General features: G+C 45.2%; 1 protein-coding gene across 1 annotated transcript in view; it reads left to right on the top strand.

The window, feature by feature from the left end:
- The first annotated feature begins 1,780 nt into the window (after positions 1-1,780).
- Positions 1,781-26,245, top strand: part of SLC22A16 (solute carrier family 22 member 16) — a 42,159-nt gene continuing 17,694 nt past the window's right edge. The window contains exons 1-3 of the mRNA XM_043592110.1: positions 1,781-1,896; positions 15,652-16,131; positions 24,000-24,117. Of these exons, the coding sequence (XP_043448045.1) occupies positions 1,844-1,896; positions 15,652-16,131; positions 24,000-24,117 (651 nt within the window). The 5' untranslated portion in view covers positions 1,781-1,843. The remainder of the gene's footprint in view (positions 1,897-15,651; positions 16,132-23,999; positions 24,118-26,245) is intronic.

Genomic DNA, 26,245 nt, shown 5'->3' with positions numbered 1-26,245 from the left:
CATTGCCTGGTGGACAGATCAGTTCTGCATCTATTTGTAACTTCGTACTAGCATTCCTTATTATTTTTATATGTGGGGTTCACTGAATTCTTCTTTGAACAGATTGTAGCATCTTATTGGTTCCCTCGTTAATTAATGAGTGAAATAAAGTTACTGATTTGTTCATTTTATATTTCTATGTGAGTCATGATCATACCTTGTAAAATAATTTTTCTTTAACAGTGGACATTAAGATAAGGATTGAAAATTGACCATTGGATTTGGCAACATGGGGACCATGGTGTCTTTGATAAGAGCTATTTTGGAAGAGTAGTGAAAGTTTGATTGGAGCATATTGTATGAAACTATAATAATAAAGACACATGGGTATAGGGAAAAATAAATAGGTCACTGGAACAGATTTAGAGAGCCCAGAACAAACCCGCCCATAAACTGAAACTTCATAGATGACAGAGGTGGCAATGCAGAGATAGAAAATGCCATAAATGGTGCTGGACAATTTTTTATGTGTATGACAAAAGCCCCAGACTGAATCTCTATCTTAAACTAAATGATCTTTCAGTGGATTTAAGACCTAAATGAGAAAAGCCAAAAGCTATAACTTTGAGAAGAAAATAGAATATTTTGTGACCTCATGGTAAAGCAGAATTAAAAAAAAATTTTTTTTAGTGTTTATTCATTTCAGAGGGGGGGTGGGTAGGGGCAGAGAGAGAGGGAGAGAGAGGGAGACACAGAATCCGAAGCAGGCTCCAGGTTCTGAGCCGTCTGCATAGAGCCTGTTGAGGGGCTGGAACCCATGAACCCTGAGATCATGATCTGAGGCCAGGTGGGATACTTAACCAACCGAGCCACCCAGGTGCCCCCAGTAAAGCAGAATTTTTTAAACAAGATACAAAACCACAAATTATAAAGGAACATATGTATGAATTTGACTTCATTAAGATAAAAAATACCACTTCTGATCATCGAAAACACCATAAATGGATTGAAAGTACAATTTCTCATAACACTTAACTGACAAAGGATAGGTATCCAGAATATACCAGTAGGTGAGGGAAGTACTTTGGGAGTGAGCTTTTCTCTCTTTTTCAAATCCTGCTCAAGTACAAGTTTCTTGTTGCCACTGTTCTGCTCGAGCCTCTGCCCAGAGCGTTCTTTAGCCCTTCGGGTGACATAAAAACTTTAACACAGCCCTGCCAGATCCTGTCACTTTTTGGGGCCATCAGAATCCGTTCTTAATGCTCTGCTCTTGGAGACTCTGTCCTGGCCCTCAAACTGTCGGCCTCGTCTGAGAGAGCGGTTTTTGTCCCAGGCGAGAGTGGAGTCCAGAAACGTTACATAGAAAAATCAAGCACCTGCAGTAGCCCCTTCCCGCAAGTCTGAGTGCCACGCTTGTGAGGCGTGTCTTTCCAAAGATGCTAGGTTCTTGCGGGCCCCCAAACCTAACCCCGGTCTCTGCATTGCCTCCTCGGGCAGTCCCGAGGCACCGGCACGACCGAGAGAGACAGAGAGACAGAGAGAGGCGACCACGACGACGCGGTGAGTGTCCCACAGGAGGGAGGAGGCGGGCCCCGGGACCGCGACGAGCTGGGGACGAGGCCACGGCGGCGGGGAGAAGCCGGAGGCTGCGCGGGCGGGGAGGGGAGACCGGCCACGGAGGGGGGAAGCGAGCCCGGCCCCGCGAGCCGCCCGCTGGCGCGCGGGGGACACTGCCGGCGGGGCTGGACCCCCGGGGCGCGGCGGGCCGGGGCGGGGCGGGGCGGGGCGGGGCGCGGTGCCCGCCGTCCCGGGCGCTCGGCGCGCTCGGAGTGTCCAGCTGGGGAGCGCAGCGCACGGCGGCACCATGAAGCCACACAATTTGGAGTTGATTTTTGACCACGTGGGGCACTTCGGCAGGTAGGGAGTTGGGGGTGGGCAGGGGGGAGGGCGGCGGAGCGGAGCGGGAGCCACGTGGAGGGGGCGCCGGTGGGGTCTGTTTCTTTCCGTTGCGGTGGCGGGGGGGGGGGGGTTCTCGCGCGGCGCTCCCGATACGGAAACCTCTCCCGCTCGTTTCGTGGGGTAGTCGGGAGACCCGCGTCCGGACTCCGGGCCCAGGGCTGGGCTTGTCCTCTCGGACTCCGGCGCCGGGGTCTCCCCGACAGCGAGCAGCGGGGCGCTGGGACTGGCCTCCGGAGTGGTGGCCGCTGCGAGCAGGTGGGACCCGGGGCGCGCCCTCTGCGGGAGCCCAAGTCCGAGGTCGGGCCGGAGCGGCCGGCTCACACGAGTGGAGGAGTGCCTGCTCCTGGCGGCCCGTTTCTCCAGTCCGCCAAACCGGCCCCTCTTTCACTTCCCCGGACGACTGCTGACCAGCTCTGCCCCGTAGGGTCTGCCTCTGTGCCTGGCAGGCAGGTATTGCCCCAGGAAAACCCGTTAGTCAGATTTTGTTGCCATTTATAGAAGCCTAAAGATGTGCCAGGTACATTGTGTCGGCTTGTTACACACAGAGTTTCATTCGATGCCCTTGCAAAGGAGGTGTTTGCATCCTTATTTTAATGATTGGGAAACTGAGGCTGGTAGGGCCAGGGTCCCACAGACGCCACACGCTGGGACCCAGATTTAGCCACGTTGCACCCCCCTTTCATTTGTCAAATTAATTAAGACATTAAAATATTGCATTCATTCATTCATTCATAGAGAAACGCTCCTCTCTGACCCAGAGGCTTTTGGGAGGAGAGGCTGCTGGGTGAGGGGCTATACAGTAAGTATGACGATCAGAGGTTTGGAGCTAAGTCCTGGCCTGCCTCTTACCTCTAATATTCTGGTAATATTGTGCCTCAGTTTCCTATCCACAAAACAGGAATCACAATAATTCCTGCCTTACCTCCCAGGCTTGTAGTGAGGAGATGGTGTGGTGCTGTTTTCCAAGTCGGAAAGTTGCATAAATATCGATTATGATTCTGCGTGGCGGGAGGGAGAAGGCGGTTGAGCAGTCCTAGGAGGGGCAGGAGGTCCCAGCTCTCTCCTGCTTCCTCCTAATACCTGTGTTTCTTGACCACTGATCTGTGCCTGGCTCCGTCAGAAGCTTTTGGTACGTGCTACCTTCTTTCGTCTTCTCTACAGCTCCGGGAGATTGGTAGGATCACTCTCATTTTACACCCGAGAAAACTGGGGCTTGTGCCTACGTCACAGATCTGGTAATGGCAGGGCAGAATTGGATGTTGTTGGAAGTCCATCAGTCCCCATAGCCCACGCTCTCAACCATGATGCTCTCCTGAGCACGGTTAGGTTCCATCCCCAGGACTCCATCGGGCTCTTTATATATTATCTTGTTTTATCCTTCTTGAAGCAGAATAGCATGGGGAGTACAAGATCCGCTCTGGGGGTTGGATGTCTGAGTTCCAGTCCTGGCTCTACCACATACTGTGTGGTCTTCAACATTTCACTTACTACTTCGTCATCTGTGAAATAAGGGTAATTGTTACCCTCCAAATGCTTATTGTAAGGACTCCACATGCAGCCTCTCATTACATCCTTACCGTAACCCTATGAGGTAGGAGGTGCTAATACCATTCTTTCCCTTTGCATTTTAGAGATTAACAAGGTCATTGTATCAGTTGGTGTTTGGCTAACAGAGATCCCTCAGTTGGAAGTTTGTCCCTCTCCAGTAACTATTCAGGGTAGGTTCTTCCCACGGGGTCATCCAGGGACCCAAGTGGGTGAGGCAGCCCTGTCATCCACGGCGTGGGGCTCTCTCTCTCTCTGTGCTTGGGGCATCTGGTCCCGTTGTCCTCACCTGCAGCAGTCAAACGGTCAAACGTAGCTCTCCATGGTGGGAAAAGGAGAGAGTGGATTTGGGGAGACAACTCTTAGCTGGCTACAATGATGTGTGCAAAAGTCTTAACATTCAGTAAGTTCTCAGTAAGTCATGGTTATTATTGTTACCCGAGTCCCGATCCTGGTAGGAAGGGTTGGCTTGTGAAAGCAGCATGTAGCGAGGCAAGGGTAACAAGCATGCTTACAAAAGGTGAAAACAGTGTGACCATGGCATGGGATCCCCAATTTTCTCTGATATTTGCTGTAATTGTGCCTTTTTTATTGTTTATAAATAGAAAGGGAGGTTATCGTGTTTCGTTATTTAGCCTTCTTTTAGGGAAACCTAGTGAAAGTGTTAAGTAGGGAACCTTAATTATCTTTCATTTAGCATTAATCATTTCTAAGGGGAGGAAGCACTATCCTAGTCACCTTTAAGAGAGGGAAGCAGGACACCTAAGAATTAAAAAGCTGTTCCTGGTCTTGTCCTGAAGCCATACTGAAGTTCCATAAACTTCATGGATTAAGGCCCATGTGAGAGGAAATGAGGAAGCATACTCAGGTATCTGTGCTGGGATAATCTCAGAACTGGTTCCCTGAGTTGTCTTGGCTTAAGGGGAAAAATAACTTAAAATACTAGAGTTGGAATGTGGAGCCTGTAGCTGATTTACACCTATGGACACAGGTAGTTTTGTTTTTTCAATATATGAACCTGCTTTGGTTCATCTTTTCTGACTTCACCTTATGAACATCGTAATAGCCAGCACTTCTGTGCACTAACAATGTGCCATAGTGCTTTACATTAACTCTTTTCATTCCCTCAACAACCCACTTTTCAGATAAGGAAACTGAGGCACAGAAAGTTTAAGGATCTTGCCCATGGTCCCAGGTGGTAAGTAACAGACACAAGATTCAAACCTTAGTAATCTGGCTCTGGAGGCCATGCTCTTGACCACAGAGGGGTACCACCAGTTACGTTTCTTTGTACAGAATGATATAAATCTAGGACTGAAGGTAATTTTCTTCACCTGTCACCCAGATTGCATGGGTCCATTTCTGGTCATCTTTGCTTTTCCTTGCCTCTGGGGTTTCTGCCTACTGTGTCTGTATGATTCTTTTTTTCCATTAGTGTGCCTCTCTAGCTGTGAACAGAGTGCTGTGTTATATCTATAAGTGTTATCCCAGAGGGTCCTCAGGTTGGGCAGATTGATAACACCTGTTGGACCGTAATCTTTGTAAGGGAGAGAGTGGTATGTCAGAATGCTAGATGCCTCGGGAAGTAGGGTCTCGTTTTTTCCAGAAGTTATCCTTGCAACGAGGAAAGGGAAATTTGAGTTGCAAGGATACTCAGGACCTTTCCAGCATGTAGAAAGCATATTGCTGTGAACCAACATGGGTTGTTTGGAAACTGCGAAGAGGCGTATTATTCCTAAAGTATGAGGGCGACAGAAGGGAGGTAAGTTCACAGTCATCTCTAAGAATATTTTTGTGTGGCATGCTGAGGAGTTCAGGTATTAGGAAGGTCACTTTGCAGAATGGAAGGTGCATTGGAGGGGCAGGAGTTTGGGCAGAGCCCAGAGCAGACCTAGGTAAGAGCCCAGGAGGGAGATAAGGAGGGTCTGGACCGAGGCAGGGGGAGTGTGAGCAGGGAGGACTGGACAGTTTTGACAGGAGGGATTGATGGGGCCTTCTGGTTATAAAGGACAAGTGGGCAAGACACCCCCCCATTCCATGCATCCTATTTCTGGTTTGTGTAGATGATGGTGTCCTAAACTCAGAAACAGTTACACTCCAGGTGGGGCAGGCTTGGGGCTTGCATCAGTTTGAGAGTCTTGTGGGAATTCCAGGTTGAGGCATTTAACAGGCATTCGGATAAATAACGTATTGCTCAGGCAAGACGCCTCCTTGTCAGTATGGGTTGGGTGGCCATTCAGGGCTGAAGGCACAATGTGGACAGACTGGGTATGACTTGGTACCCAATCCAGTCAAGCCTCAGCAGGGCATTGCCGAGTACTTTTCCTGCTCTCTGGGTCCTGCAGATATAACACGTTTAAATTGATATATTACATGTATACAGAAAAGTACGCACCATACTCTACAACCTGATGAATCATCATAAAGTGAACACCGCCAGACCACCCCTTCTCCTGCCCTCTCTCAAGCAATATCCTCTCCCCTCCCCCAGCCACTACTGTCCTCATAGCTATGGCCACGGGTTAGTTTTGTCTGATTCTAAACTTAAATAAATGGAGTAAAAAATCATAGACTTTTTTGGTTGGGCTTCTTTTGTTCAATATCATATATGGGGGGGGGGTCATCCACATTGAGCGCCATGGTAGTTTGTTGATTTTCACCGGTATACAGGATGTCATGACACGAATATTCCACAGTTCATTCACTCACTGTTAACAGACATTTATATCGTCTCCAGGTTGGGTTTATCACACATAGTTCCTCTCGTCTATGTATTTTAAGGTCCTTGTGTGTGCATTTCGTTGGGTACGTACCTGGGACAGGAATCCCTCTGGCCGAGTGTGCATGTGGTCAGCTGCCAGACAGATGTGCGAAGCGGCTGTGGCAAATTACACCCTCACAAGCTGTTTAGGAGAGTCCCAGTGGCTCCACAACAACTGTTAAATATTTTCAACGTCAAATCTTGTATCAACAGATAATTCAACCGAAGATTTTGATTTCCCGGGGTGGTGTTTCTCATCCATGTCAGAGTCTCTTAGGAAGCATTTTAAGCTTGTATAGAGTTCTGGATCCTACCTCAGACCTCCTGAACCACAATCACTAGGGGTGGGATAGAGAAGACAAATCCTAGTCTCAGAGGTTGCTGTGGTAGATGCTCTGTTGGTGTGTGTGTGTGTGTGTGTGTGTGTGTGTGTGTGTGTGTAAGTAGTTCTAGTGTTGACTGTGGGATTCAGGCTGGTTGGGGAAGGAATTGAAGCCAGGAAGGCGGCAATAAGCTAAAGAAGCTGGTGGGATCCAAAGACTGGGCACCTGGATGGTGCTGGGGTTGGGGTCAATGGGAAGGACTCGGGGATATGGGGGAGAGTGGGAGGTTACGGTCAGCAGAATGTGAACTTTTCAACGGTGGAGCCATTCCAGGGGAAGAAACTACTTAGGTGCCAACCCAGATGCTAACGTGCGTGATCCAACATACAGTGTTAGCAGAATAGGCACAGTAACCCACCCAGACAGTGCCGAATAAGGTGTCCTGTATAGCACAAGCAGCAGGTGTAACCTGGATGAGGGAAATGGGGAGCCTCTGCTGTGCAAGAACAGGCACAGCAGAATCTAGAATCTGCCTGACAGAAGCAGAACCACTCCGATGGAATTGTCTAACAGGATCCTTCTATCCTGTTATCCATCATCCTTGAGGCTGGAAAGTGCTTCCTGAGAAATTGCCGGGGAAGGAAGAAACGCTTCCTGAATTCACAAGCCTGTTCCCTGGCGCAGGTGACCCACCAACCATGCCAGGTGCTCACAAGTAGCATAGTGTGTGCAGGCCAAGGGCAGAGCCTGGCCCTGTGGCTCTCCAGTGATATCTAGTAGCCCATGCATGGGGGCTAGTGACCTGCAGGGGTGAGGGTTCAGGCACCACCATTTCAAGCTGTGATCTTAGCTTCTCGGGGTCTATTGAGTCACAGCAACTCAGGCTTGTCTTCCCAGCCTGCTGTTCCTACCCGGCCCCTCTGTATGGAATAGACCGAGGCAGATTTCTGATAGTTTTTCTTCGGGCAGGGGCGCCTTTTCTAGAAAAACAGAGCTGGCTCCTTTTAGCTGCAAGGACTCAGGCTTTAGCGCTCTAGGCTCTTTTCTTGGCTGCCCATCCCATACTCTGAGAATAGTATTTGTGTGTTCTCCCTCCCTTTCTGTTGCTAGAAAAAAGCCACTTGTTGCTTGCTTGCCTTTTGCTTTGTGTTTTTCTTTTCTGAACTAGCTGCTGGGGCCAGTGCCAAATACAGAGTTCAGCCTTGAAACCGTGGCCAGCTCCAGCGTGTGGTGTCTTGATGGCCACAATATGTTACATTGATTCCATTTTACTTCTCTATCCACGTGGGTTTCTACGAGAAGTGAGGAACCGTGGCCACGTGCCAGCTTGGCAGTCATCCCCGAGGACTTGGGGACGTTGCCAGCTTGACAGTTTCACGGCACCACTTCTATGACTTTGCTTAGCGTTGCCACTTTGTGATAGTCTCCCAGGTGGGGTGTGTTCACCCCTCTGGCGGGCAAAGATGATTCTTTGGAGCACCATGAAAACACCTACTTTGTACACGAATATATACGTGTAAGTAAATATATATGACTTTATATTTCCATATGCGTCATATGTATGTCACTTTAATCTGGGAATACGTGTATCCAGATATACTCATTTTATACATCTGTGCCCACACACACATTCATTTGTTTGCTGGTGGAGAACCCAGTAAAAATTTTTTATACACTGGCCTCTTTTTTTTTTTTTTTAAGTTGATTTGTTTATTTAGAGAGAGCGTGCGCAGGGGAATGGCAGAGAGAGAGGAAGAGAGAGAATCCCTTGCAGGCTCTGTGCTGTCATCATGGAGCCTGACACGGGGCCCAAACCCATGAACCATGAGATCATGGCCTGAGCTGAAATCAAGAGTCAGACGCTTAACTGACTGAGCCGCCCGGGTGCCCCCATACACTGGCCTGGTGAACACCTCTCCTTACCAGAGGTACTGAGTATGCATTAACCTCAGCACTGTCCCTTTTACCCGGAGGGATTCTATGACATTCCGTATACATTGCACAGCACACCGTTCTGGGCACCACGGGATAGACTAACGTGATTGAAGCACCGTTCCTACCTTTATGGGACTGTCGTTCAGCCTTTTGTGGGCTTTCTTTGGTGGCTGTTGATTCGGTAGAGAAATAGAAAGCATTCACCTGCTCTTTGTTAAAAAATACACGTATATAACAGAAGGCACTTCAGCTGTATACGGTGGTCAGAGAAGGGAAAGAAAGAAATGGGGGAGGAGATGAGCAAATGAGAGATGGCGGAGCAGGGGAAGCAAATAGAAAGGGTGGACCTGAGAGAAGCAGGCAGTGGGGGATAAGGAGGGGCTGGATGGAGGCGGTTAGCATGGAGGGAGCAGAGCCACGGAGAGGAGGTGTTGCGACAGGAACAGGTGAGGCCAGCAGTTGTCACGGTGTGAGACCTGCACATCTCTGGGTCTGCAAGATCCCAGCTGCTGTCATAGTAACACAGAGACATTAGTTGACTCGTTTAGTCTCACTCTGTCATGAAGGCACAGTGGAGTTTTCCAGAGGCTAGCCGACACGTGAGAATGCATCAGATGGAATGCAGACACTGGTATGAAAAACTAGCTGTCTTCTGTTAATCTAAATTTAAAATTTTTTAATGTTAACTTATTTGGGAGAGAGAGAGGAAGAGGGAGAGGGAGACACAGAATCCGAAGCACGTTCCAGGCTCTGAGCTGTCAGAACAGAGCCCAACGTGGGGCTCGAACTCACAAACTGTGAGATCATGACCTGAGCCAAGTCGGACGCTTGCTTAATGGACTGAGCCACCCGGGCACCCCATTAATCTAAATCTTAAATGTAAAACAACACCATGCTGCTCACTAATTTTGTTTCATTTTGTTTTGAAAACTATGGCTATATGTTCTTTAACGGCTTATTCCTGTTATGTTTAAGTGGATGAATAAATGTTAAAATTTTTCTCCTTTTTAATTTCTAATACATATTGACAACTCACATAAAGAAAAGACCCTTGGGACCCTCAACACTTTGAAGGATACAAAGGCTCCTGAGAACAAAACATTTGAGAACAAGTGAGCTACAGGAGGGTCAGAAGCGCCTTCTAGATAGAAGGCACACCAAGACCAGGATGATGGGCAGCTCCGAAAAGCAGGCAGGGAGATAAAGATTGTATGTAGCAGCAGTGCAGTTTGGCTCAGTGTGATCTGACAGGACCTATTTTCTACTTCCTGTTATAACGGTTTTACAGTAATGTTCCTCGTTGTCCGAACTGATCATTTTAAAATTGAATATTGAAACCACCTGCCCAAAGGGGGCTGTTCTATCTTGATTCCAGGGGTCTGAAATTAATGGGGAAATCCACATTTTATATATTTTACCCTGCCGTCCTATGGGCACAGTTGTCCTTGTGAGACAATTTTTACTTCGGAGAATATGTCACTGCTTGTTGGTTTGAGTCTGTAAATTTAGAGACTTTACATTTATTTTTAAATTTTGAATAAACTAATGTTTGGATCATCTTAGATTTACAGAAAAGTTGCAAAGATAGTTCCTGTATGTCCCTCACCCAGTCTTCCCCATTGTTAACGTCTTACATCACCACGGCATATTTGGCAAAGTAGGAAGCTGACATTAGTATATTACTATCAACTAAACTCCAGGCTTTCACCAGTTTTCCCACTCACATTCTCTTCCTGTTGCAGGATCTAATCCAGGGTACGACACTGCATTTAGTTGATATGTTATTCCAGTCTCCTCTGGTCTGTGGTAGTTTCTCAGTCTCTCCTTGTTTTGTTTTTAATGACCTTGGTGGTCTTTAGGCATATTGGCCTGGAAACCTGTAGAATGTCCTACAATCTGGGATTTTTTACGGTTTTTCTCCTGGATAGACTGGGATTATGGCTTTTGGGAGATGTCGCCGAGGTGTGAAGTGCTCGATGATCACATCATATGAGGAGGTACATGATATCCACATAACATCATGGGGGTATTAACCTTCAACATTTGGTTAAGATAGGATTTGCCTGATTTCTCCCACTGTAAAGTTACTATTCTTTCCTTTTTCCTTCTTTGTTTTTTTTTGTTTTGAGAGAGAGAGTGTGTGTGCATGAGAGGAGGAGAGGGGGAGGAAAGAGAGAGAGAGAGAGAGAGAGAGAGAGAGAGAGAGAGAGAGAGAATCCTAAGCAGACCCCACGCTCAGCTCAGAGCTCCACACAGGGCTTAATCCTATGACCCCAGAATCATGACCTGAGCTGAAATCAAGAGTCCCATGCTCAACTGACTGAGCCATCAAGACACTCCCCCTTTTTTTCCTATCATATTCTTTGGAAAGGAGTCACTGTGTCTTAGCCTGCCCTTCAGGAGTAAAGGGTAGGAATGAAACTCCATCTCCCATAGAGGGGGGATATCTGCAGATAGTACTTGGAATTCTACTAGAAGAAAGATTAGTTTCATCTCTCCTTTGTACTTGTTTGTTCAACCATTTATTTATGCCAAGTGGTATATTTATCAGGATTCTCCAGAAAAACACAATTGATAGGATATATAAATAGAGAGGCATAGATGTAGATAAGAGGAGATCTATTACAGGAATTGGCTCACACAATTATATAAGTGAGAAGTCCCACAGTGTGCTGTGTGCAAGCCAGAGACCTGGGAAAACCAATGGTGCAATTCAGTCCCAGTCCCAAGGTCTGAGAACCACAGGGTTGATGGTGTAAGCCCCAGGCAGAGTCTGAACCAGGAGCACGGGGGCACGAGATGTCTGAGGGCATGATAACATGGAGGTCTCAGTCCACGCAAAGAAAGTGAATTAGTACTCCCTTGGCTTTTTTGTTCTCTTCAGGTTCTCAACAGGTTGGGTGATGCCCACCCACATTGGTGAAGATGATGTTTACTCAGTTTACAGGTTCAAATGCCAGTCTCGTCTGGAGATCCCTCACAGACGCACCCAGACATAATGTTTTACCAACTGTCTGGGCATCCCCTTGGCCCAGTCAAGTTGATTCATAAAATTAACCATCATAGGTTCACCCCTTGTCAACTTGCAACCCATATGGATCTCTTTACACCAAACTTGATCTCTAAATAAAGACAATAACAACGTCCTAATTCCACCCAACATGATACAACTATCCAACATACAACTAAATACACTAATCCCTTTCCCAGAAGGGGACATAAAGTCCTTGGATGATGTTTACTCTTTTTTTGATATCCCGTAACTTAAATATTATGGTGTAAAACTATTTAAGTACTTATATGTCAATACATCTTATGTTGTATGAGGAGACAATAAGGAAGAAAACAAAGATACTTGCTTAATATATGTCTATATATACACAAGCATTCATAACAAAATAAAGAAGAAATACTCGCAGTGCCTGGTGGCTCAGTTGGTTAAATGTCAGACTCTTGACGTCGGCTTGGGTCGTGATCTTGCGGTCATGGGTTCGAGCCCCACACTGGGCTCTGTGCTGACAGTGCAGAGCCTGCTTGAGATTCTTTCTCCCTCTCTGTCCTCCCCTCCCCCACTGGCACACACACTGTCTCTCTCTCAAAAAATAAACTTCCTTTTTTTTTTTTTTTTTAGAGAAGAAATACTCAAGATAATTACAGCCCTTGTTTCTATAACTGGTCATGTGGTTGTAGGTGGTATTTAGTATAACTACCTTCTTTTCAGGACCCATTCTCTATTCCCTTTGCCTTAAGCAAGAACCTCAGTTGCCTGTGGACCTTTACCTGATAAGGTGACCCACCCTTTATTCCTCGAAGGGTCTGGGCCATTAATATTCCTGCCTGGATTGGGTTGTTGTAATTTCCCATTGACCTAATTCACAGGGCATGGTAATGCTAAGGAGATACCCTAAGGAATCTCCTGTATTGCCGACATACTCTTTCTTACCTCCATCGTGGTGTCAATTTCCCCTTGATATTGAGGATCCTTCACCCCAGCCAACACTGTAACTCCCTCCTTTGCCTTTTGATTCAGACGCCTGAGGAACCCAAAGTGGTCAGGCAACAGTCTTTATTTCCAGGTCAGTGGAATCGCTGTTGTGTCCCCTGGTGGCAGTATTCTTCCCTCTGGAACTAAGATCTTGAGGCTAGCAGAGCGTAAGATTATGGGAACAGGAAGCAAAAATTTTGTTAGGGGATCGCTAGGTGTAAAAGTGAGTGCTACAGCCCTCATTTCCACGCCTCGATTCCTGGACCCGTGAGTGCTGACTATTTGAGAAATAGCACCATATATTGGACACTGATTTGGGGCATATGCAAAGAGGCCAATTAGACATTGTCATTCAGCTGCTCCCAGGATGAGGTTCTGTGTTTGATTTTCGGGCCTGTGGCTACAGGAGATAAGGATCTCTTTGAAGATTCACCTTAGAAATTCTTAGGTTGTTTAGGCATTGCTTGAGCTGGGGATTCAAATTCCTTGAGCTCATCTGTTTTCTTTCATTAATTTATCCAACGACAATAGGAGCAACCAACCAATGCCATTACATTTCTTTAGTTTTCAAAAAATGGTTGAAATTTTCAAATACAGAGTCACTTAGCCCCTTGCTTCTTCTAAGTGGTTGATTATGAGCGTCCAACACAGATATTTTGTGTGTTTCTCTAAACAGTGCACACCATGGATTATCAGTGTTCTCTACTGCTGGAAATAGCCATTAGTGCTTTTCAATCTAATCAGATTAGACAACCAATTCCAGAAACCCCAGTATCAATTCAGAAAGCTCATTCTTAATTTTTTTTTTTCAACGTTTATTTTTATTTTTGGGACAGAGAGAGACAGAGCATGAGCGGGGGAGGGGCAGAGAGAGAGGGAGACACAGAATCGGAAACAGGCTCCAGGCTCTGAGCCATCAGCCCAGAGCCTGACGCGGGGCTCGAACTCACGGACCGCGAGATCGTGACCTGGCTGAAGTCGGAGGCTTAACCGACTGCGCCACCCAGGCGCCCCAGAAAGCTCATTCTTAAAATTCTGTTCCTTTAGAACTACTTTCAGTACCAAAACCTGTATTCATCAAGATCTCCTAGAAAAACAGAACAAATAGGACATACATAGAGATGTAGATAAGAGATTTATTGTAAGAATTTGTTCACACAGTTATGGAGACAGTCAAGTCCCACACACAATGTGCTGTCTGTAGGCTGGAGATCCAGGAAAGCTGGTGGCGTATTTGTGAGGTCTAAGTCTGAAGGCCTGAAAATTGGGGGGCTGATGATGTAAGTCCTGGTTCAGATGCTGGCAGGCTGGGTTCGAGGACCCAGAAGGGGTCCCACAGGATCAGCCAGGAAGGTCCTTGTCTGTGCACAGGATAGAAATCAAACTCGAGCCAGCAGGAGGTGAAAGCAGAATTTATTCAAAGTATAGAGAGACTGCAGGTACAGACAGAGCTTCTGGAAGACTCAGGAAGGAAAGGAGGAAGTCTCGTATTTGGTCGGGGTCTGGGGGGTTTTACTGAGGATCGTGACCTGGTGTATGTGTCCTCTCAGGCATCCAGGACTCAGAACAAAGATGAGGACCCAAGTGCTATTGCTTGGAGCCAGGGGGCCTTGGCGTCGAGATGTCTAGTGCTGGTGGTCTGGAATATGCCTATGACAGCTTCATTGGTCATTCTCACCTGGTCCTTCCTTAGATGTTATCCATTCTGAAGAAATCATTAACTCCTCGTACCTTACAAGGAGGACATACACCGTTTGCATTCTGAGGCATGTGTAAAGTGGGGGTGCAGGTGCTAGCAAGAACAGAAGCAGGAAAAGGAGCAAAAGACAGGTTTTTATGGAGTCTTCAATTTCCCTGTATCAGCCTGAGTCCAAAAGCCTGAGAACCAGGGATGCCAATGTCTAAGAGTAGGAGTAGATGGATCAAATTTGCCCTGCCTCCACCTTTTGTTCTTATTCAGGTCCTCCCTGGATTGGATGATGCCCGCCCACTGATGAGGGCCCTCTTCTTCACTCAGTCTACCGATTCAAATGCTAATCTCATCCAGAGACAACCTCATAGACACATCCAGAAATCATGTTTACCAGCCCAGTCATGTTGACATAAAATTAAACATCACAGTATAGACTTGTATATTTATTTTATACTTTGGGATATACCATGCTATTTATTTTGTTGCTCAAATTGTTTCAAACTTGCCCATTTGGGAGGTTTTTCAGATTGGTTCCTGTGTCCCTTTAACATGCCCCCATCATTTTGTATTTTGAGCGCTTCCTTACTTTCTGATACCGCAAGCATACCTAAAGCATTAGGCATGTTTTTCGTTTTCCCTGACTTGGTCTTAAATGAGCCATTTTTCCTGGTTTCTTTTATTGAAGGATGGTATTTGGAAAACAAGATCTGGGCACTGGGTGTGCTTGTTGCTATTGAGATGTTGATGCAGGCTGGCTGGGTTTGAGGACCAGCCAAGAGGGTCCTTGGCTTCGTGGAGAATACAAATCAAATGTGAGCCAAGAGGAAGTGAGGACAGAGTTTATTGAAGACCTAGAGAGAGCAGATAGAGACAGGGCACCTGGGAGACTCAGAAAGGAAAGGAGACTGAGTTCCATATTTGCTTGGAGTCTGGGGTTTTTATTGGGGACAGTGGTCTGGTGCACGTGTCTTCTCAAGCATCCAGGACCAAAGACGAGCGTTCAGGTGTTCTGCATAGGTCACTTACGACCTGGCATCAGGTGTCTTGATGAGTTAGTGGTCTTGGCCCTACCTGGTCACTCCCTCGATGCTATCTCCCGTGCTGGAAGACTCCAAAGAAATCATTAACTCCCTGCCTTTACAAGGAGGACATATATTACCCGTTCTATAAGGCATGTGTAAGGTGGGGGTATAGGTCCTAGCAAGAATAGAAACAGTAAAAGGAGCAAAAAAAGCAGTCCCTTTAGTTTCCCTGTCTCCGTGTCATTGCTTCTAGGCCCTCCTACCAGACAGAGCTATGTGTATATACTAACATGTTATGTATATGTATATATTACATATCTATAATTATTTCTGTATTTATTCATCTATATATATATTAAGCTAACCATGATGAACACCCTTCATATTTGCTTATAGTCTTTTTTAGCCTGTAGGTTGGATATAATAACTTGCTTTTCTTCTCTTTGCAGATTTCAGATATTCCTCTATTTTATATGTGCTTTCCAGAACATCTCTTGTGGTATCCACTACTTGGCTTCTGTGTTCATGACGGTGTCCCCCTACCATACCTGCAGGCCCCCAGGCAACGTGAGTCGGGTTCTTTTCCACAATATCTCTAGTTGGAGGTTGGAGGACATCTGGATCCTGTTTTTCACAGGCCACGAAGATCACATTATAGTGCAGCTACAGAACGGTGAGGTCTGGGAGCTCACAAGTTGTCACAGATTCCGGAGGGATGACAAATCTGGTTTGAACTATGATTACAGTGGCCGTAAGAGTAGCTTTCCTTGCATGGATGGCTATGTCTATGACAAGAGCAAGTGGGACAGCACCGTGGTGACTCAGTGGGATCTGGTCTGTAACCGAGAATGGTTCGCAAAGGTGATCCAGCCTGTGTTTATGGTGGGAGTCCTGCTGGGAGCGATGATTTTTGGCTACCTTTCTGACAGGTAAAATGAAATATTTAAGTTTGTTGCATCAGGGTTCATTTTCCTATCTGGTTTTCTTAAAGGTCAAGGAATTGTGTCCAAAGCTTTAGTCATTTTCATACCTCCTATCTAAATACCTGCCTCTTTGCTCCTCTGTTATTTAGAGGCACACAAAAAACCATAGTGTTAGAGGATGGGTTCTGAAGACAGTCTGCCTGGGTTCAGACCCTGGTTCTACCACTTATTAGCCATGAGCCCGAGGCAAATTGCATAGCCTGTGTTTCAGAAAGTAGTCTATAAGCTGGTGATGAAAATAATAGCACTCACTTCAAAGGGTTATTGCAAAAATAGTAAAAAAAGTACCTTGGACATATAACCACTCAATAAATACTGGTTACTATTTGAATATCAACATATATATATCTGTATCGATCTATCTATCTATCTATCTAATTTTCTAAAAATAAACTTGTTTTTTTAAGAAATGTAGCCTGGTTCTAAGCCATAATATCTATGAAATTGTGGGTTTGATACACCAGGCATATTTTCTTAAAAAAAACACACACACATTAAAATGAATACATAGCCCTTAAATAAGGCAAAGTTCATCTCTGTGTGGACAAGGACTGTATTTAAAGTACCTGTGCTGGGGCGCCTGGGTGGCGCAGTCGGTTAAGCGTCCGACTTCAGCCAGGTCACGATCTCGCGGTCCGTGAGTTCGAGCCCCGCGTCGGGCTCTGGGCTGATGGCTCAGAGCCTGGAGCCTGTTTCCGATTCTGTGTCTCCCTCTCTCTCTGCCCCTCCCCCATTCATGCTCTGTCTCTCTCTGTCCCAAAAATAAATAAACGTTGAAAAAAAAAATTAAAAAAAAAAAATAAAGTACCTGTGCTAAAGCACAGAAATGAACTTCTCTGGTCCCCATAGTTGTGAGTTTTACAGCCATATGCTGGGCCCTGGGAACCTGAGGACAACAGCTTAGGTCCAAATCCCACCCTTGGGATGTGCTAGTCTAATGGGACTGACAAACATGTCCAAAATATGATAGGGCTTTGTTGTGGCCAGGGCCATAGGAGAAGTGAGAACAAATGGAGGCAAAATCTATGGAAGCCTAAAGGGAGGAGTGCCTAGGTCTTCCCACCCCTAACCCTATTCCAGGAGGTGGCATTTGAATAATGAAATTAAGGCAGAAGTGGAGTCTAGTTATTATTTGGTGGATGAAGTTATGTTACTATATTTAAGAATCTTCTATTCCAGGGGCACCTGGGTGGCTCAGTCGATTGAGCATCCGACTTCAGCTCAGGTCATGATCTCGTGGTCTGTGGGTTTGAGCCCTGCGTTGGGCTCTGTGCTGACAGCACAGAGCCTGGAGCCTGCTTCAGATTCTGTCTCCCTCTCTCTCTGCCCCTCCCCCGTTCATGCTCTGTCTTTCTCTCTCTCTGTCAAAAATAAATAAACATTAAAAAAAAAAATTTAAAAAAAGAATCTTCTATTCCAGGGCACCTGGGTGGCTCAGTTAAGTGTCTGACTTCAGCTTAGATCATGATCTTGCAGTTTGCAACTTCGAGCCCCACATTGGGTTCTCTGCTGATAGCACAGAGCCTGCTTCAGATCCTCTGTCCCCTTCTCTCTCTGCCCCTCCTCTGCTGGTTCTCTCTCTCTCTCTCTCTGTCTCTCTCTCTCTCTCAAAATAAATAAATAAATAAATAAATAAATAAACTTTAAAAAAAGCATTAAAAAAGAATCTTCTGTTCCATAACCATCTTCCTGGAATGTGGAAATTAGGTCCGTCAAAGCCAAAAACATGATTGAAAGGCACCATGAGTGAGAGTTAGTAGAAGCAATAGGCCCCCAAAGCAGACCTTCTGCACAAAGAAGAATTGAAATACTGGAATTGTCAGGCACAGATAAAAATTCACTATGCTTACTGCTGTTAAACAAATAGAAGACAAGCCTGAAATTATTAGTAAAAATCTGGAAATTGTATTTTATTTTTGTTTTTTAAATATTTATTTATTTAGAGAGTGAGCATGCACACACGAGTGGGAGAGGGGCAGTGAGAGAGAGGAGAGAGAGAATCCTAAGTAGGCTCTACACTGTCAGCACAGAGCTTGACACGGGCTCTGTATTTTATCTATCTATCTATCTATTTATTTATTTATTTATTTATTTATTTATTTAAGTAAGCTCTTTGCCCAACATGGAGCTCAAACTCATGACCCCAAGATCAAGAGTTGCATGTTCCACTGCCTAAACCAGCCAGGTGTCCCTGGAAATTGTATTTTAAAATGACATAAAATTGAAGAATAACTACCTAGAACATCTAGAAAAAAAACCATAATAAGTGACAAATTCCTGGGCAGTTTTAACAACCTATTACATATAATTAGAGAAAGAATGAGTAAAATTGATAAGAGCTCAGAAAAAATTATCAATAGTAAACATAAGAGAGACAGTTGGAAAATATGAGAAATTAAAATTCATGAAGGCAGAGGGATAAGATCTGAAATATACTTAATATTGGAAACTTATCACGGACGCCTAGGTGGCTTAGTCGGTTAAGCCTCCGACTCTTGATTTCCACTCAGGTCACGATCTCACGGTTTGTGGGATCAAGCTCGGTGTCCTGCTTGGGATTCTCTCTCTCCCTCTCTCTCTGCCCGTCCCCTGCTTGCATGCTCTCTCTGTCTCTCTCTCATAAATAAACGTTAAAAAAAAAATTAGTGGAATTTACCACATTAATAGATTAGAAGACAAAATTCATATTATCCACTTAATGAATACAGGAAAAACATTTGATAAATTTCAAAATCCATTCATGATAAAAACTAAAAGTGGAAGAATGTCCTTAACCCAATTACAGGTGTCTACAAAGAGATCTACCATGAACATCTTAACTGTGAGATATTGAAAGCTTTCCCTTGGAATCAGGAATACATAAGGATGTATGAAACACCGCTTCTGCTTAGTATTATACTGGATATCCTATTACTGTAAGACAAAACAGAGAAATAAAAGAGAGAGGGAGAAGCAGGGGTGGGGGGAGGGGGAAGGCATAAATGGAAAGAAAGAAGACAAAAAAGTCATTATTTTTAGCCATTACAATTCTGTATGAAGAAAATCCAGCAGAAGACTTATTGGAATTAATGAGCATTTAATGATGTTGCTGGATAGGTTATCAATATATATAAATTAATTATGTTTATATCTACTAGTAACAAATATAAAAATTAAAAAATGCCATTACAGAGCCCAGAAATAAAGTCACACTTATATGGGCAATTAATCTATAACAAAGGAGGCAAGAATCTAAAATGGGTAAAAGACAATCTGTTCAATAAATCGTGCTGGGAAAACTGGACAAGAATGGAACTGGACCATTTTCTTACATCGTACACAAAAATAAACTCAAAATGGATTAAAAACCTGAATATGAGACCTAAAACCATAAAACTCCTGGAGGAACACATTGACAGTAATCTCATTGACATTGGCCTAAAGCAACATTTTTCTAGAAATGTCTCCTCAGGCAAGGGAAACAAAAGCAAAAATAAACTATGAGGACTACACTAAAATAAAGAGCTTTTGTGCAACAAAGGAAACCATCAACAAAAGGAAGAAGATATTTGCTAATGATATATCCAATGAGGGAATAATATCCAAAGGGTATAAAGAACTTAGGCAACTCAACACCAGAAAAAACCCTCCAATCTGATTAAAAAATGAACAGAAGATATGAATAGATGTTTTCCCAGAGAAGACAGGCAGATGGCCAACAGACACATGGAAAGATGCTCAACAGCACTAAATGTGAATCGAAACCACAAGAGTTGAGCATCCGACTCTTGGTTTGGCTCAGGTCATGATCCTGGGGTGGTGGGGTCGAGCTCCACCTTGGGCTCTGTGCTGCCTGGTTGGGATTCTCTCTGTCTCTCTGCCCTACTTGCTCTCTCTCTCTCTCTCAAATAATGGGGAAAAAAATAGCTCACTTTTATGGACCATTTTCTATGAGCTATTTTAAATGTCTTGTGTATTATCTCATGTAATTACTTAAAAAAGTCTGTGAGGTAAACATCATTGGCTCTATTTTAAATACCAGTGCAGAAAAGGAAGGACAGAAGGTCAACTTGGAAAGTAAAGCACCGGAGCTGGGTTTTGAACCCAGGCCCAGGCACCTAACTACTATATTGTATTGTCTCTTCCTTTCTGCCACGAGACCCCAGAGGATGGTCAGAAAAGGCTGCACCTTTGACCTGGCTTTTAAACACACAATGGGGAAGGCTTTCTAAGGGAGAAGGAACAACTTCATGTCTTGAGAGAGCCTGGCACATTCAGGGAATTGTGAGGAGGTCAGTTTGGCAGAAGCATAGGATGGATAAACCAAGTGATGCAAAACCACATCTGGGATTGTTTTATTTCTGGGCAGTGTGGAGGGTACACTGGTGTGATGTTAGGAGGACTGGGTGGGAGGCTCTGAGGATGAGGGCTGTAGAAAATGGTGAAGGTCTGAATGAAAGCAGGAGGGGCAGAGAGGGAAGGATGGACACATATTGAGGAGGTATGTATGTATGTATGTATTTTGAGAGAGAGAGAGAAAGAGAGCACAAATGAGCAAGGGGCAGAGAGAGAGAAGAAAGCCCAGGAGGGGCAGAGGAGGAGAGAGAGAGAGAGAAGCAGGGCCCATCCGAAGCAGGGTTCACCCGAAGCGGGGCTCGTGCTCACCTGAAGCAGGGCACGAGCTCACCCAATCCAGACTGAATCATGATCTGAGCTGAAGTCAGATGCTTAATGACTGAGCCACCCAGGCGCCTGAGAAGGCATTTCGAAACTGACATAATTTGGTGGACTTTAGGAAATGCCAGCATGGAGACAGGTAGGCCACCAGGGTGATATGAGCCAAACCTGGAGAGGGGGTTCTACAAGCTGATGGAGAGCAGTCCCTCAGGAGTGGGTGTGGCCAGTGGCACTAGAGAAGGTAAGCAAATAAGGACTGAGAGAGGCAACCTGGAGGTCCCTGGTGACTGGAGAGCAATCTCAGAAAAGCCAGTTGCAACCTGGTGGTCATGGCTAAGGAAATGTAGGAGTTGAGGAAGTAGATATTCCTTTCAGAGATGCTATCAGTGGAGGAAATACAAGGTGCAATGAGGCTGAAGGAGTGATGGGATCCAGCGGTTCTTGTCTTTGGTTGGAAAAGACTTAAACTGAAAGGGAAGAGTCAGAGGAGAGAGAAACATAGAGGAAAAAAAAAATTAATTGTTAGAATAAGTTCTCAGCGGAGGTGGGAAGAGGCATAATCCAATTCAAAGATTGCAAAATGGTATTTGGAGAGAAAAGTGTGTGTGTCCCTGGAGAGGAGAGAAGAAGAGAAAGCTGAACACAGATTCAGGTTGTGTTGACAAGTGGGCAGAATAGGAGGTTGTGGGGCTTTCTCTTTGATGGTCTCTGTTCTCTGCAGGAGATGGGTGGTGGAGACATTGTGGGTGGTCGAGGAAGTTGATTGGGGACGGGTAAAAGGTTTGAAACGGCATTCAGGGCTCAGATGAGATTGAAGCACATGCACATGTAGGACCAACCATCCCTACTAGTGTGTGGGGGGAGCAGAGAAGGCTGAGCGTGTACAGAGGACAGTTTTTATTTGCTTACATATCCTCTGTTCTACCAGGCAAACGTGTTGGTTGGAATCTCAGGACTATATTCTTTTGCCTTAAAATTATCTGTCAGGGAGAAAATATTTGTAAATCATGTATCTAATAGGAGTCCAGTATTCCAAAGATATAAAGAACTCTTACAACTCAACAATAAAAAGACAAATAACCCAGTTTAAGAATGGGCAAAGGATTTGGATAGATATTTCTTTTTTTTTTAATTTAATGTTTTTATTTATTTTTGAGACAGAGAGAGACAGAGTATGAGCGGGGGAGGGGCAGAGAGAGAGGGAGACACAGAATCCGAAGCAAGCTCCAGGCTCTGAGCTGTCAGCACAGAACCCGATGAGGGGCTCGAACTCACAGACCGTGAGATCATGACCTGAGCCGAAGTCGAATGCTCAACCGACTGAGCCACCCAGGCGCCCCAACAGATGTTTCTTTAAAGAATATATGCAAATGGCCAATAAGCACATATAAAAATGCTCAACGTCATTAATCATTAAGGAAAATGTAAATCAAAACCACGACGCGATATCTTTGCACACGCACTAGGATGGCTGTAATCAAAAAGACAATGGGGCACCTGGGTGTCTCAGTCAATTGAGTGTCCGACTCTTGATTTCAGCTCAGGTCATGATCCCAGGGTTGTGGGATCAAGTCCCGAATCAGGCTCCACAATGTGGAGCCTGCTTAGGATTCTCTTTCTCTCTCTCTCTCTCTCTCTCTCTCTCTCTTTCTCCCTTTCTCCCCACTGCTCCTCTCCCCTGCTCACCCGCATTCTCTCTCTCTCACTTAAAAAAAAAAAAGACAGACAATAATAGACAAGTGTTGTTGAGGATGTGGGGAAATTGGTTCCCTTATACATTGTTGGTGGGACTGTAAAAATAGGGCAGCCACTTTGGAAAACAGTTTGGCACTTCCTCAAATGTTAAACAAAGAGTTGTCATATGATCCAGAAACTCCACTCCTAGGTATACACCCAAGGGAAAACAAGTTCACACAAAATCTTGCTCACAAACGGTCGTGGCAGCATTATGCCCAATTGCCAAAAAGTGGAAACAGTCCCAACTGTCCATCAGCTGACGAACAGATAAACAACATGTGATACAGCCATAAAGGATTATTTAGACACAAAAAGGAACGAAGTGCTGACACATGCTACATCACAGATGAAACTTGAGGACACAATGCTAAGTAAGAGCAGCTGGACACAGCAGGTCACCTATTGTATGACTCCGTTCATGTAAAATGTCCAGAACAGGCAACTCTGCAGAGAAAGAAAGTAGGTTGGTGGTTGTCAGGGACTGGAGGGAGCAGAGAGGGCAGAATGATGGTTCCTGGGTGCAGAGTTTCTTTTTGGAGTGATGAAAATGTCCTGGAATTAGTAATGAGAGCTGCACAACTTTTTGAACATACGAAAAGCCACTGAATTATATACTTTATTTTTTTTTTTAATTTTTTTTTTCAACGTTTATTTATTTTTGGGACAGAGAGAGACCGAGCATGAACGGGGGAGGGGCAGAGAGAGAGGGAGACACAGAATCGGAAACAGGCTCCAGGCTCCGAGCCATCAGCCCAGAGCCCGACGCGGGGCTCGAACTCCCGGACCGCGAGATCGTGACCTGGCTGAAGTCGGACGCTTAACCGACTGCGCCACCCAGGCGCCCCTGAATTATATACTTTAAAAGATTGGATTTTATGTGAAGTATATCTCAATTTTTAAAAACCTGTCAGGAATATGATTTGCTTGCTTTTTAGACAAAGAAATGCCCCTCCCAATTATGAAAATAATAGGGCAGGTAAGCACCTTATTCTTAGGAGCAGAATGTGGCAAGAGCTCTGTTTTTAGAGGGGCCTGGCAAGAGCTGACTTACCCCTGTGGGCACAGCCAGCCTGACACGGAAGATGATCTGACAGATCCGAAAGCAGAAGTCCTCTGAGCGAAAGGACACATCCTCCCCACTCTCCCTCGCCAATCCTGGGTTAGGAGGTCCTCTGGGCATCACCCAGGGTGATCATGTATGTATATGAGCGGCTTAGGTAGAGGCCTCCCCACTGAAGACTGGCCTCTTGAAGAAATCCTGTGTTAACTCGTGATTTCCCCCAGATGAATGAATGGATGACAACAATCAATACAGAAGCTATTGAACACATAGGTCACGCTCACTTTCATGAACTGGAGTGGATGTTTAAACTCTGATAACCATACCTTGCTGCTTCTGCTGTGTGCTTCTTATTTTTCAGGATAGGAAGACGATTTGTCTTGTGGGCCACAAGCACTGGCATATTTTTATTTGGCCTTGCAGCGGCGTTCTCATTCGATTATTACAGCTTCATGATTGCACGCTTTCTTCTTGCTATGGTGAGTTGTGGGGGGCGCTTTTCTTAAACCTCTAATTCTACTGCAGTATTTTCATATTAAACCTTGCTCTCTCTGAGTGTGGGTCCTTTAGAATGTGGTGAGAGAGATCCGGGGCTGATCTTTGTTCATTCCACTGAGAAGTCTTTCTGCAGAATAGTAGTGCTCTGTGTTTGAATGAAACTCATTAAAATGAAAAATGGTTGCTTACTAGGCAGAATCTTTTTGTTTGACTCCATGCCTGGCACATGACCCACATTCCATGACTACTAAGGCATTATTTTATTTCCGAGCAATTTTATGGGCCTGGTCAGGGCCTGCACACATGGGCCAAACAGACATTTAAGGTGTAAACAAAGTCGTTTGTGTAATGCACAGTAGGAATGAAAACCAGAGGCATTTGGCTTTTCTGTTATGAGGAACAGGGACGTATAGTTTGAATATCCGCTTTGTCTTATTTGGGCAAACATGTTGTCCTCTTTGAGCCGTAGTTGCTAATCTATAAACTGTAGAAAATAATACCTGCTTCACTGGTATTGATAACTGGTTGTGATCAGGATTCAACGAGATTAAAGAAAACTTCCACAGTATGGTGGCTGTCACGAAACAGGCCTTCCTTCTGGCAGCGACTATTATAGGAAGTGGACCAGCCAGTGAGGAAGCGTCCCCACACTTGGTGAGGCTTCCAGACAGGTTCCCAGCTGCCAAATGACAGCAGCAGCGACTCTATTTGGAGGTCACTGGTCAAGGATAATGGTGTGAAGTTACCGTCTTTGAGAGGAACATGTGGCCTTGCTGAACACAGAGGTGGGGGTGCATCCCCTCTCACCAGGGTATATGAGCCAAGGGTCCAGCGAGAAGCCAAGGACTTTGGTCTCAGAAGAGGTCACTGCAGCCCCTCACAGAGCAAGGTGCTGCGTTCAGTTTCGGTGTCTTCACTGATGGCTGGAAAGAGTTCCTAGGAAGCCACACAGATGGCCAAGAGTAGGGACGATGCATAAAAAGAGAAACATTTAGGAGAATGGGAGGTGTGGCACCTTTAAAAAAAGTAATTATATATATATTTAGGAACGTAAAGAGTGTTTAATACAAAAGGTAACCACAGCAGTCTGTCTCCACTGAGGGCAGAGTAAGAGGAAATGGCCCTGTAACTGATGAGATTTGATAAGAGGCCTTTTGGTGGGAATGATGGTTCCAGAGGCACAGGTATGGGAGAGGGTGAAGGTCCTCTTTTGGAGGACATTCTGAAAATAGCTATTTCAGTCTTGCAAATAAAGTGTTTGTTTTCAGAGCTGAGAAAACAAGCCACTCATTGAATACATTTGTAAAATGTGACCTTAAGTTTCTGCAGCTCTTGTCTTTGATTTTCACACAAAATGTTGTTGTGGTTGAATTCTGAGTAGGGAAGGTGCAGACAGACCAGTTTACTCACCACATTTATTGATCTGCCCACAGAATGTAATGCTAAGTAAGCAGACCAGGCCATTTCAGTAACCCTACAGTGTGGTGGGAAGGCAAGACCCTGATGGGCCATCTTCAAAAATACAATGTTGACAATGGAGGCGTGACAATGGAGTGGTTTAAGTTGGGGTGGGGCAGGGGGAGCGGTGGAGAGTCTGGAGAGCCAGGGCTTTTTAGTTCTGAGGGACGGGTAAGAGAAGAATGTTCCAGGTAGACGCAGCAAGTGAGAAGGCCCTAAGTTGAGAAGGAATGAAAGGTCCAGACGTCTGGAGAGTAGAGAGGAGGTGAAATATCTTGATGAGACTGAAGGGGAGGGAGATGATTAGGCAGAGGCTTAGAGGGTGATCAAGAGTTTGCTTGACTTCTTAAGGGCTGTGAGAATCTCCTGAAGGGGTTCAGGTGTGGTGAAGTGACCATTCTGGCTGCTCTGTGGGTATAGGGTCAGGGTAGATGTGAAGAACAGAGTGTTACCAGAGGAGGTAACAGGTGTGAAGGGATCCAAGAAGTCTTTGGGGATAATATAGGCAGTTGTGTACAGATTGTCTGAACCCAATGACAGAAGTAACCGATAGGAAGTGGGAGTGGACTCAAGAATTAATATGGAAAAAAAAAAACTTGTCATGGACTGATGTTACTGCTTAACTTAATGGAGAAATTTATAGTATTTTAA

Source organism: Prionailurus bengalensis, chromosome B2 (assembly GCF_016509475.1).
Source record: "Prionailurus bengalensis isolate Pbe53 chromosome B2, Fcat_Pben_1.1_paternal_pri, whole genome shotgun sequence".
NCBI classification, from domain to species: Eukaryota; Metazoa; Chordata; class Mammalia; order Carnivora; family Felidae; genus Prionailurus; species Prionailurus bengalensis.
Note: the sequence above shows the minus strand (reverse complement) of the source record. Positions and strands in the feature narration are given on the sequence as shown.